Source organism: Peromyscus californicus, unplaced genomic scaffold (assembly GCF_007827085.1).
Source record: "Peromyscus californicus insignis strain IS unplaced genomic scaffold, ASM782708v3 Scaffold_4__1_contigs__length_199733344, whole genome shotgun sequence".
In the NCBI taxonomy this organism is placed as follows: domain Eukaryota; kingdom Metazoa; phylum Chordata; class Mammalia; order Rodentia; family Cricetidae; genus Peromyscus; species Peromyscus californicus.
The window spans coordinates 56385055-56402883 of NW_026294562.1; the positions used below are offsets into that span (position 1 = coordinate 56385055).

Here is a 17829-nt window from a genome sequence, read left to right on the forward strand (position 1 = left end):
AAACCCAGGTCCTCTACAAGAGCAGCCGGTGCTCCGAACCATTGAGCTGCCTTGCCAGCCCCCATCTGGGTTGTCTTTAAAGAGATGCAGTTTCTATTGCTGTGATGAAACACCATGACCAAAGCACCTTGGGGAGGGAAGGGTTTGTTTGGCTTACAGATCAGGAATCACAATCCACTGAGGGAAGCGGAGGCAGGAACTCAAACAGGGCAGAGGCCATGTAGGGGAGCTGCTGACGGGCTTGCTCTGAATGGCTTGTTTAGTCTGCTTTCTTATAAACCCAGGACCACCATAGAGATGGCACTACCCACAGTGGGCTGAGCCCTCCCACAACAATCACTAATTAAGAAAATGCCCAGGGGGCTGGAGAGATGGTGTCCAGCACTTATGAACTGCTAGGGAGCCCAGCAGTGGGGCAAGGTAACTTAGCCTTCTTTACCCTTGAGTGAAGTGAGTACAGCCCCCTGCCCCCCCCCCAAAGAAAAACAGTTTAGACAGGAAGTCACCGAAGAGAACTCTTAAAAATTGTGATAGGGAACCTGAAGTGTAGCTCTTCACAGCTGATGGCTTCTGGTGTGTGTGTTTTTTTGTGGGGGAGACACTGAGTTTTCTTTTCTTTTCTTTCTTTCTTTTTTTTTTTTTTTTTTTTTTTTTTTTTTTTTTTTTTTTTTTGGTTTTTCAAGACAGGGTTTCTCTGTTTAGCCCTGGCTGTCCTGGAACTCACTTTGTAGACCAGGCTGGCCTCAAATTCAGAGATCTGCTTGCCTCTGCCTCCCGAGTGCTGGGATTAAAAGGCACGCTAAAAGCCCCGCACCACCACTGCCCAGCCAGACTTGGTTTTCTTTAAGGGGCTGGTCACTGGGAGTTTAACTACGCTCCAGTGAATATATGGGCAACACAAATTGGACTTGGTATATATTTTTTTCTTTTCTTCTACTTGGGGGGGGGATCACAAGGAGGGGGATGGACCTGGGATGACTGGGAAGTGAGTGTGACCAGGGTGCATTGTGGGAAACTCCCAAATAATTAATAAAAATATTATGCTGGGGACAAAAAGGAAAAAGAACTGAGTACAGATCATTCTAGTCTCCCATCCCAGAGCCTCCTCTCTCCACCCACTCAAACACATCCCCGAGCCAGATTAACTTCTTAGCAACAATAATAATGAAATAATAAGCCGTCATCTGAGTCCAGGTAATGGCTTGTATGAGCTCCCAGGTCTTAATCTAGAATAATGTAGACCCCAGTGGCTCACAGAATCCGGAAGACAAGAGTGGGCAGAGAAGAAAGCCTCCCGCTCAGGGGAGGGTTGAGGATAGAATACTGAGGGAATCCAGCCTTTTCACTTCTTTCCAAGCTACGTGGAACCTGAGTAAAGGCACTAAGTGGCCTGTCCTAAGGAGCAGTCTCGATTCCCAGCTGTTGCTTTAGGAGGGTGCTGAGGCAGGGGGGCAGAGCTGGCCAACACCAACACCTGTTAACCCTAGAGCTTCAGGTAAACGCTGGATCATTTTTAACATAAATATGTCCCATGTGTATTTGGGCCTTATCCTAAAAGTGAACATGGGTAACCTGTGCTTTATCTAACAACTCCAAATGAGTTTTAGAATGCTTAAAAGGAGGCTCTGGGAGGCTGGGGAGATAGATAGCCTGGGAGGCGGGGGGCAAAGTGTCTACTATGCAAAAGCAGGATGTGGCCAGACAATGGTGGCACGAACCTTTAATCCCAGCACTCGGGAGGCAGAGGCAGGCGGAGCCCTATGAGTTCAAGGCCAGCCTGGGCTACAGAGCAAGTTCCAGGACAGCTAGAGCTACACAGAGAAACCCTGTCTTGAAACACCCCCCCCCCAAAAAAAAGCAGCAGGATGTGGTAGTGTGTTTGTAATTGACAAGGAGGAAGAGGTGGAGGAGGGGAGACAGACGACACAAAGACAGACAGAGGACAGGTAGATCCCAGGGCCCTATCCTGACATCAACCTCTGGTTTTCACATGTACTCACAGAGGTTAGTGTACTTCCACACACATACACATATAACATACACTGCACACACATTCAAAAAGAGGTTTTAATATCCAGACATAATGGAGCACATATGTAAGCACAGCATTTGAGAAGTAAATGCAGGAAGATCAGCAGTCCAAAGCCAACCTTGGCTATCTAGCAAGTTCAAGGCCAGCTTGAGCTACATGAGACCCTGTTTCAGCCCCTTCCCCAAAAGGTTAAAATACCATTTTGCTTAAGACAGGGTTCCATTATAAATCCCAGACTGTCCTCAACATGATAATTTTCCTACCTCAACCTCCTGAGTTCTGGGATTACAAATCCATATGACCATACCTGCCTGGTCTGCCTTCATCCACTGTTTTTGAAAATACCATGAACAAGAGCACCATTGGAGCTGGGCATGGTAGCACATGATTGTAATCCCCACACTCGGGCAGCCATGGCGAGAAGATGGAGAGTTCCATGCCAGCCTGGTGAGGCCTCGTCTCAAGAAGGAGAAGGGAGAGGTGGAGAAGGAGAGAGGGATGAAAAGGGGACAGACATGGTGGCACACGCCTTTAAAATCCTAACACTCGGGAGGCAGAGGCAGGTGGATTTCTGTGACTTTCAGACCAGCCCGTTCCAGGACAGCTAGGGCTACATAGAGAAACTTTGTCTCAAATAAATAAAGGAGGGGACGAGGAGACTGGAGAGGTGGCTCATGGGTTAAGACTTTGGTTCAGTTTCCAGCACCCACATGACAGCTAGCAACTATCTGTGACTCTAGTTCCGGAGGACCTGACGCCCTCATCTGGCCTCCTTGGGTACTGCATGTATACGGTGCACAGTCATACATGCAGGCAAAACATTGAGGCAAATAAAATGAATTTTTTTTTTAATTTTAAAGGAAGAACATCTCACTGTGTATCTATCCCTGGATGGCCTGGAACTTTCTTTCTAGATCAAATTGGCCTTGAACACACAGAAATTCTCCTTCCTCTGCCTCCAGAGTACTGGGATTAAAGTTGTGAACCACCACATCTGGATCAACAATAAATAAATCTTAAGAGGAGGGGACACAGGATGGGGAAGCAGAGTAGCAACTATTTGGCCAAGTACTCTTGAGCAGCTGAGTGTGAACTTAAGTGACAGGCACACTGAAGTCACTGAGTTAGGAATATGATGCCCTGAACCCTACTCATGGCTGATTCTATTTTCCCTTTCAGTCCCTGTCACTTCAGGGAACACCATGGCCGTGGACGTGACAGAATATCATCTGAGCGGTGAGTCTGCCAGACAAGACTTCCAAGGACCACAGCCTCAGGCAATCATACCAAGCCTGGGGTGGGAGGTGTCAGTGGGATGTAAATAGCAGCCTTCTTTCTTAGGTCACACAGTCATGGGGACAACAACATCTGGTGTGGGGTCTGCTCATCTTTTCACTACAGTGGATTCTTTCTATTGCTTTGGTTTGGTTTGTGTGTTTTTGTTATTGTTGTTTTGTTTGTTTCTTAGACATGGTCTCATGTAGCCCAAGCTGGCTTCAAAAAAAAAATTGTTTTGCACTGTGTGTGTGTGTGTGTGTGTGTGTGTGTGTGTGTGTGTGTGTGTATGTGTGTGTGTGCATGTATGACTATGTGTGGGCATACAGAGGAAGTATGTCTGTGCACGTGTGTGGTGTGCATTTGGTGGCACTGTTGGCCACTGTCGATGTCTGGAATCACTGCACTGCTCTTCACCTCATTTGTCGAGGCAGACAGTCTTTCAGTGAAACCCGGAACTTGCTGATTCGGCTAGTCTCCCTAGAGAGCTTGCTCTGGGGAATCCCTGTCTCTGCTTTCCAAGGCTGGAGTTACAGGCGTTTGTCATGCCCACCACACCAGCGTTTGTATGGGTTCTGCGGATCCAAACTCTCATCCTCACGCTTGCACGGTGTCTCACCCACTGAGCCAGCCCTGCAGCCCTGAATTCTCTGTGTAGCCAAGGATGAACTTGAACTCATGATTCACCTGCTTCTACTTGCTGAGTGCTGGGATTACAGACATGTGCCACCACACCTAGAAACATTTCTGTTTAAAAGGTTCCCTCTGTCTAAGATGATGAGGGGTTCCCCGGGAGACCCTTGATGTACCATTCGCTGAGGATGAGCCTGTGGCATAGAATCCGCTCCTCTGGGGCCCCTCCTGGAATCTGTCCATGTTAGACAATGCTACACTTGCCCAGCTCAAGGATGCCGAGAGTCTGGGACTTACCCTTGCCCTTCTCCAATGATTCTATGTAGTCCTAAGCTAGTAGATGACCTGGACACTCCTTCAGACTCCTATAGCCCTGCTACCAGGTGGTGGGTGATGTCATGGCTGATGCATGGCTGCCATCTTTCTTCCTGATGTCCCCTCGCTCCAATTCACAATGAGAGGAGTGCGCCTTAGTGAGCAAAGGGACAGTAATAGGTCAAGATGTGATCTCGGATTTCCTAACTCCCTAGTCCAGCATTCCCTATCACACCAGCTCTTACTCGAGTGCGGGCCCCACTGGCCCAGGGCTGAACTTCAGGATGGGGCAGCGACCACCTTTCTCAGTCCCCAAACAGAGAGTCTCACTTTTCATCTACAGCCCCACTGGTCTTCACACAGAGAAGGTGGTGTGGCCTTTTGACAATGTCACACAGCTCTCCCAGCTCCCAGACTTTGTACCATCCCTTGGATCTGACTGTCTGCTCTGCTCTGCCTGGCTAAGCCCTTGTGTCTCAGGTGGAAATCTACAGCGTGCAGATCCAGAGTCAGACAATCAGTAGATTCTCCTCTGCTTTCAGCTTCGTCATCTGAAAAAGGGGGACATCACGGGTCTCAGGACTCAGGGGGCCAATGGGAAGAGCTTAAGCAAAGCCTGGAAGTAGTGATCAGCACAAGATAAGGGAGCTATTGTTAGGCTGGGTGTGATGGTGCACACCTTTATTCCCCACACTCCAGAGACAGAGGCAGGTGGGTCTCTGTGGGTTCGAGGCCAGCCTTGTCTACATGGTGAGTTCCAGGACAGCCAGGGCTGCAGAGCTGTTGTTAGAGTCCCTCTCCCCCCTCCTCTCATGTGTAGGCTTAGATTAGGCATCATTTCCATTGACACACCCACTGTCCCTCCTGGAATTTCACAAAATCAGTCAATAAATGTGGACTAATTGTCATTCCATGTCACCTGCCTGGATTTTTCTTTCCCTGACCCTATCTCTGCCACCCCTAGCTGCTGACTAGTACTGAAGATTTAGTACTCAGCACCTAGACCCTCACATGCAGGGGTGACTGACTCCGCTGTGCCCCTGGATATGCCTATAATCCTCTTGGGACCTTGGGCCTCCCTTCTGGAACTTGAGACAGCCCCTTGTTCCTGCCTGGCCTGCTGCGGCCCAGCTGGCCAGGTGCTTTCCCATCTCACCCCCTGTTTGTAGACTCTGAGGACATTCCAGATCCTGATGTGCCCGGGCCTGGGCCCCTCTTTAGGTGTCTTGGTTGTGGTTCCAGTTGGCTCCCCGATTCTATTATATCACAGGAAAAATCTAGAATAATTAGGGGGTTCATGCTTACAGTTCCTTCAACTCTCTCTAAAACTGAAGATGACTTGGACTCCCGATCCTCCTGCCTCCATTTCCCAAGTGCTGGGATTCCAAGCATGTGCAATCACACCTGGCACACCCTGATTGAAGCACTAGCCTGGTCTGCAAACCTTTGTCCCTATGCTGTGTGATTATTTTTTTTTACATTGAAATCTATCATGTTGGAGAGTGATTTTATTTTTTTCTTTTTTTTTTTTTTTTTTGGTTTTTCGAGACAGGGTTTCTCTGTGTAGCTTTGCGCCCCTCCTGGAACTCACTTGGTAGCCCAGGCTGGCCTCGAACTCACAGAGATCTGCCTGGCTCTGCCTCCCAAGTGCTGGGATTAAAGGCGTGCGCCACCACCGCCCGGCTTATTTTTTTCTTAATGCTAGCATTGTCCCTTATCACCTGCATCCTAATGACCTGAGATGTCATTCTCAAAAGCCAATGATGTCCCTGTCTATGACAGAACAGCCAACCCCCGGCAGCTCCCTTGGTGGGACCTTCAGGATGTTCTCAGAGCGCCTCTGTTATAAATAAGCCGGGTGAGTCACACTAGACACAACATGTGTTGGGATTTTTCCCCTTCAAATAACACACCCTCTGGGGTGGGACCACTGAAGGGGGGACGCTTGTCCCCTCCACTCTCTCAGTGAGGACACTGAAGCTCAGAGAGGCCGGTGACATGGTGATGATATACCTTGCGGCCAGATGGTGTGTGTCTCAGCTGTGTGACGTTGTCAGCCCAGGTTTTCCTCTGTGACAGCGTTAAGTGCGCATTGCTGGAGAATGCCTGGCGGAAGGTCCAGCCCTGACCTTTGGACTGTTGGACTTCGGGGAGCAGAGACAAGGCGCCCTTCTGGCCCACAGTGCCTTGTTCTCTCCCTCCCCCTGGGCTCGGGTCCCTCGTCACCACCCCCTTTCTGCTGGCCCACAGCTCCTAGCCCGTGTTGCACAGGCTGCCACGCCTCTTTCTATTGCGTTTTTCTCCTGTGTGGATGTCTTGCCTGCATGTGTGTCTGTACAGCACTAGGGTTGCAGACACGAGCCACCACACCTGGCTTTTATGTCAGTGCTGGGGATCTGAACTCGGGTCTTCGTGCTTGTTCAAGCCACCTCCCCAGCCTCTTAAGCAGTTCTTCTATAGTTGTCCCTCAGTGTCTACAGGGGCTTCATTCCTGGATGCCACCGCTGCCCAGCAAAATACTAACCTTTTTAAATACAAATTTTGATTTTCTTTTTTAAATGTTTATTTACTGCATGTTCATTTATTTACTCATTTAATTATGGTTTGTATATGTGTGTAGGCCTGCCATGGCCCCTGTATGAAGGACAGAGGACAATTTATAGCAGTTGGTTATGTTCTTCTACCATATGGTGTCTCAGGGGTCAAACCCAGGTCATCAGTTGGTGGCAAGCACCTTTACTCAGTGAGCCATCTTGCTGACCCCCCCCCACACACACTTTTTTTCAATAAAACATGTTTAGGCTGGGCAGTGGTGGCGCACACCTTTAATCCCAGCACTCGGGAGGCAGAGGCAGGTGGATCTCTGTGAGTTCAAGGCCAGCCTGGTCTACAGAGCGAGTTCCAGGAAAGGTTCCAAAGCTACAAAGAGAAACCCTGTCTTGAAAAACCAAAGCAAAGCGATGTGTTTAGTAGATAAGTATCACTAGGTAGGTGGTGCCCTGGGCAGTGGAAGGAGGATTAGGAGCTCAAGTCATCTCAGCTACATAGCAAGTTTGAGGCCAGCCTGGGCTACATGAACCCATCTCCAAAAACCAGAAAACAAGGCCTTAAGAGGTGGTGTCTCTGTCAGTACAATGGTCGCCATGCCAGATTGAGGACCTGAGTTTGTCCCCCAGCATCCATGTGAAAGTCAGGATGGCATGTGTTTATAATCCCGTCACTGGGGAAGCAGAGACATGGGATCCTTGGGGCTCACTGGCCAACTAACAGAACTTGTGTCAAAAAACAAGGTGGGCATCTTCTGAAGAACACCACCTTAGGTTGACCTTTGGCCGCCACGTGCATACACCCACCTGTGCATGCACACCCATTCATGCATATACATTCATGCATACTCACATAATAAAAAAAAGTCAAGCACATAAAACATGAAAATATGTAAGTACCAATAGTAATCAACTTTGCCTGGTGGTGGTGGCGGCGGCGGCGGCGCAAGCCTTTAGTCCCAGTACTCGGGAGGCAGAGCCAGGTGGATTTTGAGGTTTGAGGTCAGCCTGTGAGATCCAGGACAGGCACCAAAACTACACAGAGAAACCCTGTCTCAGAAAAAAAAAAAAAAAAAAAGTAATCAACTTTTTCCCTGGTGATCACTGTACCCCACTAATGACAGGCTGTCCTTGTCTTGCAGTCATCAAGAGCCCCCCAGGCTGGGAGGTGGGTGTCTACGCAGCAGGGGCCCTGGCGCTGCTTGGAATCGCAGCTGTGAGTCTGTGGAAGCTCTGGACATCAGGGAGCTTCCCCAGCCCCTCCCCGTTCCCCAATTACGACTACAGGTACCTGCAGCAAAAATACGGAGAGGCCTACGTGGAGGCTAAGCTGAAGGTGAGGCTCCACCCCTGCAGATCTGCAGCATCCCACCATCCATTCTGAGGGTCAGCCTCCAGGCCTCGCCCCCTCTGTGAAGGGGGAACAGACTGACCTTATACCCTTGCAGATTGTCAACTTCTACCCCTGTGCTTGTTGAATAAATGATGTTGAGTAAGTGATTGATCAGTTTTTAAAACTATCAAGGCTGAAAAAAAAAAAAAAAACTATCAAGGCTGAAGCCAGGTGTGGTGGCGCACGCCTTTAGTCTCAGCACTCAGGAGGCAGAAGCAGGAGGATCTCTGTGAGTTCAAGGTCAACCTGGTCTACAGAGTGAGTTCCAGGCCAGCCTGTTACACAGAGAAACCTTGTCTCAACAAACAAACAAACAAATCTATCACTTGGGCTGGTGAGGTGGTTCACTGAGTAAGGACTGACTACCAAGTCTGACGACCTGAGTTTGAGCCTGGAGACCTACATGGTGGAAGAAGAGAATTGGCTCCTGAGAGTTGTCCTCTGACCTCCACACTCACAGACGATTTCGCAAGTGTCTACACATATTCACACTAAATAAATAAATACAATTTTTTTTTTCCCGGAGCTGAGGACCGAATCCAGGGCCTTGTGCTTGCTAGGCAAGCGCTCTACCACTGAGCTAAATCCCCAATCCACAATTAAAAAAAAAAAAAAAAGCTATCATGTGGGCAGAGAGGATCCAAATTTGGTTCCCAGCACCTGTGTAGATTAGCTTACAATCCTCTACAACTCCAGTTCCAGGGGATCTGATGCCTCTGGTCTCTGCACGCACCTGCACTGACAGGCACATACATGTCTGACATATAAACCTACATATGCCGGGCAGTGGTGGCGCACGCCTTTAATCCCAGCACTCTGGAGGCAGAGGCAGGCGGATCTCTGTGAGTTCGAGGCCAGCCTGGTCTACCAAGTGAGTTCCAGGAAAAGGCGCAAAGCTACACAGAGAAACCCTGTCTCGATAAACCAAAATAAATAGATAAATAAACCTACATATAATTTTTTAGATTATTATTATTATTTATTTTTGGTTTTTCGACATGGGGTTTCTTTGTGTGACAGCCCTGGCTGTCCTGGAACTTGCTTTGCAGACCAGGATCTCCTGGAACTCACAGAACCACCATGCCTGGCCATATACAATTTTTAAAAAAAAAAAAAATCTTAGCCAGGCAAGGTGGCACACACCTTTAACCCCAGCACTTTGGAGGTAGAGGCAGGTGAATCTCTGAGTTTGAGGCCAGCCTGGTCTACAGATCTAGTTTCAGGACAGCCAGGGCTACACAGAGAAACTCTGTCTTGAAAAAAAAGTCAAGATAAGGGTTTGGCCTGCATGTATGTCTGTGCACCACATGCATGCTTGGTGCCTGAAGAGACCAGTCGAGAGCATCAGACCCCCTGAACTGGACATACAAGTGTCATGAGCAGCCAGCCACATGGTGATGTGTCCTAGGTGGACTGAACCTTTGGCTCTTAGCCACCCAGTGTCTCCAGCCCTAGGATTTATTTTTAAGATTCTCATATATACTGCTGAGTCTGAGATCATTTAATACTTGGCTGAGGATTTTCCAGGCATCACATACAGTTTCAGAGAGCACAGCAGGATTCCGCTACCAGATCAGATGCTCACTCATTTGGTGGGCTCCTGCTACTCTGTCAGGGGGAGTGTAAATTGGGACAACTTTTCCAAGAAGCATTTTGGCAACACCTGTTGGAAACTGTCAAAAGGACTGTCCTCTGAGTCAGGATTTTAAGAAAGCTATTTGAAGGTTGCTCGTTGGTGGCACATGCCTTTCAATCCAGAACTCTGAAGTAAAGGCAAGCAGATCTTTGTGAGTTCAAGGCTACCCTGGTTTGCACAGTGAGTTCCAGGCCAGTCAGGGGTACCTAGTGAGACCTGTCTCAAAAAAACAAAAGAAAAGAAAGCTGAGGCTGGGTGTGGTGGCACAGCCTGTCATTCTTCGCATGCAAGGGACAGAGTCATAAAGACCAGCGATTCAAGGCTGTCCTTGGCTATACAGGCACGTGTGTGGAGGTCAGATGACAGTTTGTAGGAGACATTTTTCTCCTTCCATCGTGTGGACCCTGGGAGTCCAACTCAGGCCATCAGGCTTGGCGGCAGACACCTGTGCCTTCTGAGTCATCTCACTGGCCTTCGTGTTACGTTTTTTATCGTCTTTCTCTGGGGCTCCTCAGCCATCTGTGGAGTGACTGTGACTCCCGACTCTTAACCCTTCTTTCGGACACTTAGATTGCTATTGTTGTGTGGTTGTTTTGAGACCAGATCGCAGGAACCTGAGGCTGACCTTGAACCCCTAATCCTTCTGTTTTCACCTCCCAAATCTTGGGGTTGTATATGTGCTCCTCCACACGCAGCAGCTTTGTCTTTCCATAAATGTCGTTGCAGTCGACATTTTTATGTATGGAATTTTGTCACAACGAATAAGTAGTTTAAGAAAATGCTTTCTTCCGTTTTTGTTAAGGAGAGAAAACTGAGCTAGATGTGGTTGGTGCATGACCCCAGCACTCAGGGGTTAAAGTAGGAGGGTCAGGAGTTCCAGCCCAGCCTGGGGTATATAGCGAGTTCCTGTGTTGAGAGAAAGAGAAACGAAGTGGCCTGAAGTAATAGTTCCTTCCCCTCGGCTGGTTTTGTGAAAGGAGAGCCTAGGGTACCTTGAACAAACATGCAAAGGTCATTTCTGCTATCCCCTAGAGACGGTGCCTGGGACCCATGTGATGCTTCCCTGTCCCTTTTATTCACCCACAGAGAGTCCCTCAGTGGACTGCCCAGCGGACCAACACTCGAGGACCATCCAGCCGCAAAGGCAGCCTCAGTATTGAGGACACCTTTGAGAGCATCAGTGAGCTGGGACCCCTGGAGCTGATGGGCCGGGAACTGGACCTAGCCCCCTATGGTACTCTCCGCAAGTCACAGTCGGCTGACTCTCTGAATTCCATTTCTTCTGTGAGCAACACCTTTGGGCAGGATTTCACATTGGGCCAGGTGGAGGTGAGCATGGACTACGATGCGGCCTCCCACACCCTCCACGTGGCAGTGCTGCAAGGCAAGGACCTCCTGGAGCGGGAGGAGGCCACCTTCGAGTCCTGCTTCATGCGCGTCAGTCTGCTGCCAGATGAACAGATTGTTGGCATCTCCCGGGTAAGTGAGGCCTTGTTCCCTGAAGTCCTCCAGGGAAGCTGACATCTGGGCTGGTGGGCAGATCTGCAGTACCAGACAGGATGACAGGGGGCGCTGGAGAGAAGATCAGAATGTGGCTCCAGTGTAGACCGGCCAGGCATAGAACCTGCTTTGTGTCTCTGCTGTGTACCAATCTTCCTAACACTCAAGGACAGTGAGTAACTGTCCACTTCCACATCTGTCAACATGGAGTCTTGGCAAGAAGAAAGATGGCCTGCCCATTTGGCTGATCTGGGAGAGAACTCACTGACAGGCTCATTTGCTGTTTGCTTTGGAGTGGGTGGGGGAGGGTGGCCTTGGTGGCAGCATGGTTCCATGAGTTTGTGAACAAGAAGGGTGGCCCACCCTAGGAACTGAAAAAACCATGAGAAGAAAGTGAGCTTCTGGACCCCAAATGAAAGGGCCACCTTCACAGGAGCTGTGTTCTTTCGTGAGAGGGTGGGGTCGGCCGCCAGGGAAACTTCATCCTTCCTCTGATCTCTGTTTTCTTCTGGTGACCCCAGTGGCTCACCCTGCTGGAAGCCAGAGACCAAGGGAACATGCTGGCAGCCCTTGACAGTCAGCAATCAAGAGGAAAGAAGGAGATGGCTCCAACAAGGAGGTCACTGGATACCTCCAAGGTGCCACACTTCCACAGCCATACCCACTGCCCAGCAGCAGGCTGGTAGGAGTCCAGATCCCGAGCCCTCTGAGATGGGCCAGGTCAACCAAGGGTCTCTGTGTTCTTGGAGACCCATGTGTCCAATCACTTTTACCACATTGAACATTAATTGGCTGTCTCTCCGTGATGGATATTCCACTCCCATTCCTCCATAGTACCCCTGTGACTCTAGAAGATTCTAGAACTAACCACCAGCTCTCTATACATGTGGTACCAAGGGTCTAATTTTCTACTGGCAGTACAGTGGCAGTGGGTAGTTAGAAATCAGTTTAAAATCCAAGTTCCACCTTTGCCTGGCAGTGTGACCTTGAGCAAGTCACTTAAGCAGCTGGCTTCAGTTCCCCATCTGTCAAATAAGCGTCACAATTATGAAGAAGGGCTGGGTTTATACTTGCCAAGTGCTTAACTCAGTCCTTGGTACGTAGTCAGGAGCAGTTCTCAGACCATGAAGAGCTGCTGTTGAGCCTGATACACATTATGTTGCTCTTGGCCTGAGCCACGTGAAAGACCTTGGGTGACTCAGGACATGTCCCTTGAGGAGGGACATTGGTGGACAGAAGCTTGGGAGAGTCTGAGACAGAGCACTGTGTGGCAATATGGCTCCAGGTTTGTGCATTGGGCTAGAGTGGCTACAGGAAGAACCTTCCAGAGCCCAGCAGAGACAGAAGGGTGAGATCAGAGTAACTAGAGGCTACTTTGCTCCTAGGAAGATAGGCTTCATGACATCACAGCCTGGCAGTCTCACTGTGTGGGTGGGGTGCAGCTGCCTCCAGGTCAGACATCCCCCTCAGCTTCAGAGAAGGTGCCAGGGATGAGATCTGCTCTCTGAATACCACTGCGCAGTGACTCAGACGGCCCCCCACGGAAGGGCAAGCGGATCCTCACGTGCCCCTCCCTGAGGACTGCCCACAACTTCCTGGGAGGAGGCCAATGGCATCCAAAAGCAGAAGTGAGCTGGAGAATGAAGCATGCCCAACTCTGCCTAGTCACTCCATCCATCTGTCTATCTGTCCACTCATCCATCCATCCTATGACAATCAGAAAGTCTTCGCCAGGGTTTACAGGGGGCTGTGGTGTTAGTGGCTGTTTATCTCCAGACAGTTGTCTGGCTCCCACTGCACGCCTGCTCCACGGCTGTGCTAAGTTGGGCAGACAGGAGAGACAGACCAGTGCAGCCACAGCATCTTGTGAGGATGAGGGTTTCTGGGATTCAATTATGGAAGCTTCTAATGCCAGGCCTGTGGGTTGACCATAACCAAGGAGGAGACATTAGGGCTTTTAAGCCTTCAAGGTGACCTCAACATTTCAGAGATAGAGAAATCAGGAATTCAAGGTTGCCCTTGGCTACATAATAAATTTGAGGCTATCTTGGACTACATGAGATCCTGTCTCAAAACAATCAAAAACCAATCAAACAGCCGGGCGGTGGTGGCGCACGCCTTTAATCTCAGCACTTGGGAGGCAGAGCCAGGCGGATCTCTGTGAGTTCGAGGCCAGCCTGGTCTACAGAGTGAGTTCCAGGACAGCCAGAGCTACATAGTGAGATCCTGTCTCAGAAATGAAAAAGACAGGGAGGTACAGTATGGAGGGTCATGCTTGTAATCCTAGCATTTTGGAGTTAATGGCAGAAAATTCAGGAGTTCCTCCTGAGCTATTTGGGAACCAGTCTCAAAACAAACAAAATGAAGGAAACAAATCTTTTTGTTTGTTTCTCTGCATAGCTTTGGAGCCTGTCCTGGATCTCACTCTGTAGACCAGGCTGGCCTCAAACTCACAGAGATCCGCCTGGCTCTGCCTCCCAAGTGCTGGGATTAAAGGTGTGCGCCACCACCAGGCAAGGAAACAAATGTTTAAGGCTGAGCCACATAAAGGAGGACCAGAACTGAGACTGTGGGTACCAGAAAGCCCCTCCACGGCCCCTTCTCTCTATAGATCCAGAGGAATGCCTATTCCATCTTCTTCGATGAGAAGTTCTCTGTCCCCCTGGATCCCACAGCCCTGGAGGAGAAGAGCCTTCGGTTTTCTGTGTTCGGCATCGATGAGGATGAGCGGAACGTGAGCACCGGTGTGGTGGAACTGAAGCTGTCTGTTCTGGATCTCCAGCTGCAGCCCTTCAGCGGCTGGCTATACTTACAGGACCAGAATAAGGTATCACCCGTTTGGCTTACCCGTTCACCCGAGGAGAGAATACACACACCCACTTCCCTCGACCCGGACCCTGACAGCGTTAGGAGAACAGAGAAGGGGTTCCAAGCCACACTCTCGGGAAACAAACCACTGCCTGTGGTGGCAAAAGCATCCTGTAGACACCACTGCTTACAGTTCTTCTTTGATTTTTTTTTTAATTTTTATTTTTATTTATGTGCCCTGGTGTTTTGCCTGCATGAAGCTGTCCGCTAGCCTGGAACCGGAGTTACAGGCAGTTGTGAGCTGCCATGTAGGTGCTGGGAATTGAACCTGGGTCCTCTGGAAGAACAGCCAGTGCTCTTAACTGCTGAGCCATCTCTCCAGCCCCCTCTTCTTTGATTTTTTAACATTGTATTTATTTATGTATTTATTGTGTTTTCTGTATGCATGTGTGTATGGGCATGCATACACACACATGTAGAAGTCAGAAGACCTCTTGTCTTCTGGGTTCTCTCCTTCACCGTGTGGGTTATGGGTATTGAACTCAGGTCATTGGGGTTAATGACAAGTGCTTTTACCCACTGAGCCAGCTCTGTAGCCCGCTTCTCAGTTTTCTTTTTTTTTATTTTTTAGTATTTATTTATTATTTTATGTTTTATTTATTTAATCTTATGAGTATTTGCCTGGTTTGCCTGGATGTGTGTGTGTGTGTGTGTGTGTGTGTGTGTGTGTGTGTGTGTGTGTGTGTGTGTACTATGTACATGTCTCATGCCCGTGGAGGTCAGAAGAGGATGTCCAATCCCCTGGATTGGAGTTACATATGGTTGTGAGCTGCATTGTGGGTGGTGGAGACTGAACCTGGGTCTCCAGAAAAGCCGCCAGTGCTCTTAGCTGCTGAGTCATCTCCAGCCCCTCATCTCTGCTTACTCCACATCATCAGAGGCTCTATTTATATAAGATGCTGTTAGGGATGCCTAGGCCTAAGGAGGGCTGTTTCAGACAGGGGCCCACCTGAAGCTTACTCTTGTAGCAATGCCAGGCAACACTACCGCTCAGGCAAACGCTGTCAACTTGGATCTCTTCACACTAGTCACAGGAGGTTTTCCTCGGCCCCAATGAGGGAACAAAACTGCATCTGATTGATGCACTTGACAGGCCACCTCTGGGCCTCCTTCCAAGGCATGGTCTCCATCCGGAGCAAGGGAGGGGCTGTGCATGCTCCTTGGTGTAGGGTGGTGGGGAGGTTGTCCTTATCTCAATCTGCCAGCCTCGTGCCTAGGTTTAAGAGTTACCCCGAAAGCAGCGGCTTTCCAGTGGAGAAGGAAGCATCCACCTTTCCCTAGACCCTTCGACCCTGGAGGGCAGAAGTCTCCTGAGCCTTACCTATTTCCACAGGCTGCTGATGCTGTGGGAGAGATCCTGCTGTCCCTCAGTTACCTGCCCACGGCTGAGCGTCTGACTGTGGTTGTGGTGAAAGCCAAGAATCTTATCTGGACCAATGACAAGACCACAGCAGGTGAGGGCCTATGTTCTCAGTTCCTCCATGTGGCTCAGGGGGAGCTGTGGTGGTGTGAGCATAAACTGGGCACAGGGCCAGGGCCCCTGTGGCTTCAGCTCGGCTCAGGAGCCAGGCATGGTGGGGAAAGGTTAATTCAGCTGGAGAAACATGGGCACCCTGGAGGGTGACAAGCAGCCCTGGGTGTGGAGTACAGAATAAAAGGGAAGTGGTGGTTTCTGAGGGCAGGAGCCAACACTGGTGCTGTGGCACCAGACAAGCAACGGAGGGTCGGCATCCGTTTGTCAGATGGAGCTCAGAGACCGGACAGCAACCCAGACTTTCAATGGGGAGCAGTGTCCCAACCCTTGGGGTGGGTGCCATGTGGGATCTAACACCCTATTGGGACCTATTGGGACTTGACTACCTAGGGCCCCAGGCAGCAGGAAGACTTGGTGTCTCCGAGCTGCACACTGTGAGGCTCTGCTGTGCTGGAATGCAGTCACTCAGGTCTGCTGTCTGCGCTCAGGCCACTAATAGAAAAGGAAGCATCTGGTCTGCCACCTTCCGTGGAGTGCTGGGAGGGAAATTTGCAGCAGGCTGCCCTCTCTTGACTGGCCGTGAGAACTTGGGTTTCTCAACTGGAAAGTGGATTGGAAATAATATCAAGGGTCTGGGGATGTAGCTCCGTTGACAGAGTGCTTGTCTAGCATGCATGAAGCCTTGGGTTCAGTAATCACACTGCATAAAACACAACATGGGCCCCGCCGGCGGCGGCAGTGGTGGCGCACACCTTTAATCCCAGCACTCGGGAGGCAGAGTTGGCAGATCTCTGTGAGTTTGAAGCCAGCCTGGTCTACAGAGTGAGTTCCAGGACAGCCAAGGCTACGCAACACAGTGAAACTCTGTCTCCAAAACAAAACAAAACAACAGCAAAAACCCCAACATTGTAATACAGGACTACAATCTTTGTACTCAGGAGGTGTAGACAGGAAGTCAGAAACTCAAGGTCATCCTCAAGACAACATCCAGCTATGCATAGTGGTGTTGACTTCAGGCCCAGCTACTCAGGAGGCTGAGGCAGGAAGATCCCTTAAGCCCAGGAGGTCAGAACCAGCCTGGAACACATAGTGAGACCTTGTCTCTCAATATCAGTCAATCAATCCATGCCCAATAGCAAAGCAGGTATGGTGGCCGCTAGCATTCTGTGGGGTGAGGCACTAGGATTACAAATTCAAGGCCTTGTCCTTTTTGAGGTTCTTGGGTAGTCAGACGAGTACCTCCTACTGACACCCAACTTCTGCTTTCTGCGTAAAGAAACTCCTTCTCTCTTAGGCTTTTTGTTGTAATGAGGAATGTTTTCTCATAGACCAATTAACTGAGACTTTGATTTTAGCTCTTACCTCACCTACCAATGTGCCCCATCCCCGAGGGTGGGAGAAACGTGACTTTTCTATCTTTGAAGAGTAGCTTACCTCTCTGCTATGCTTGCTGAGGGAGCTCTGTGCTACATGGAAGTGTTTTAAACACCCTGTAACGAGCCCTGTGCACACCTGGGCACGTTATTCTTTGAGGGAAGGGGAAGAAAGAGATAGGAACAAGTTAGCAGAAGCAGAGATCCACAGCCAAGCCCCAGCTGAGCTCTGAGCTCCAGGAATCCTGTTGAAGAGAGGGAGGAGGGGCTATATGGGAGTGTGTGGGGGGGATCAAGATCATGACGGGGAAACCTACAGAGAGAGACAGCTGACCCGAGCTAGTGGGAGCTCTGGACTCTGGACTGACAGCTGGGCGGTCTGCATGGGGCCGAACTAGGCCCTCTGAATGTGGGTGACAGTTGTGTGGCTTGGTCTGTTTGTGAGGCCTCTGGCAATGGGACTAGGATTTATCTCTGGTGCATGAACTGGCTTTTTGGAGCCCATTCCCTATGGACTTGTTGCAGGGGAGAGGGGCTTGGTCCTGCCTCAACTTGACATGCCAGGCTTTGCTGACTCCCCATGGGAGGCCTGCCCTTCTCTGAGGAGTAGGTGGAGAGTGGGAGGAAGGAAGACAGGGGGAACTGTGGTTGGTATATAAAATGAAAAAAAAAATTAAAAAAGAAATTCAAGGCCAATCTTGTGGAGGACCAATCCCCACATTTATTTACCGCAGGAACTCTTGAGGATTGAAGGATAAGAGATTTAGTTAGAAGTAAGGAGAGA

At 49.8% G+C, this 17829-nt stretch overlaps 1 protein-coding gene across 2 annotated transcripts in view; it reads left to right on the forward strand.

Moving 5' to 3' along the window:
• Syt12 (synaptotagmin 12) overlaps positions 1-17829 on the forward strand; it is a 30275-nt gene that overhangs the window by 5330 nt on the left and 7116 nt on the right. The window contains exons 2-6 of one of the 2 annotated variants that reach the window (XM_052763350.1): positions 3212-3268; positions 7944-8137; positions 10917-11309; positions 13942-14157; positions 15532-15652. In XM_052763350.1, the coding sequence (XP_052619310.1) occupies positions 3235-3268; positions 7944-8137; positions 10917-11309; positions 13942-14157; positions 15532-15652 (958 nt within the window). In that variant the 5' untranslated portion in view covers positions 3212-3234. The remainder of the gene's footprint in view (positions 1-3211; positions 3269-7943; positions 8138-10916; positions 11310-13941; positions 14158-15531; positions 15653-17829) is intronic. The other variant, XM_052763351.1, reaches the window with a different exon arrangement.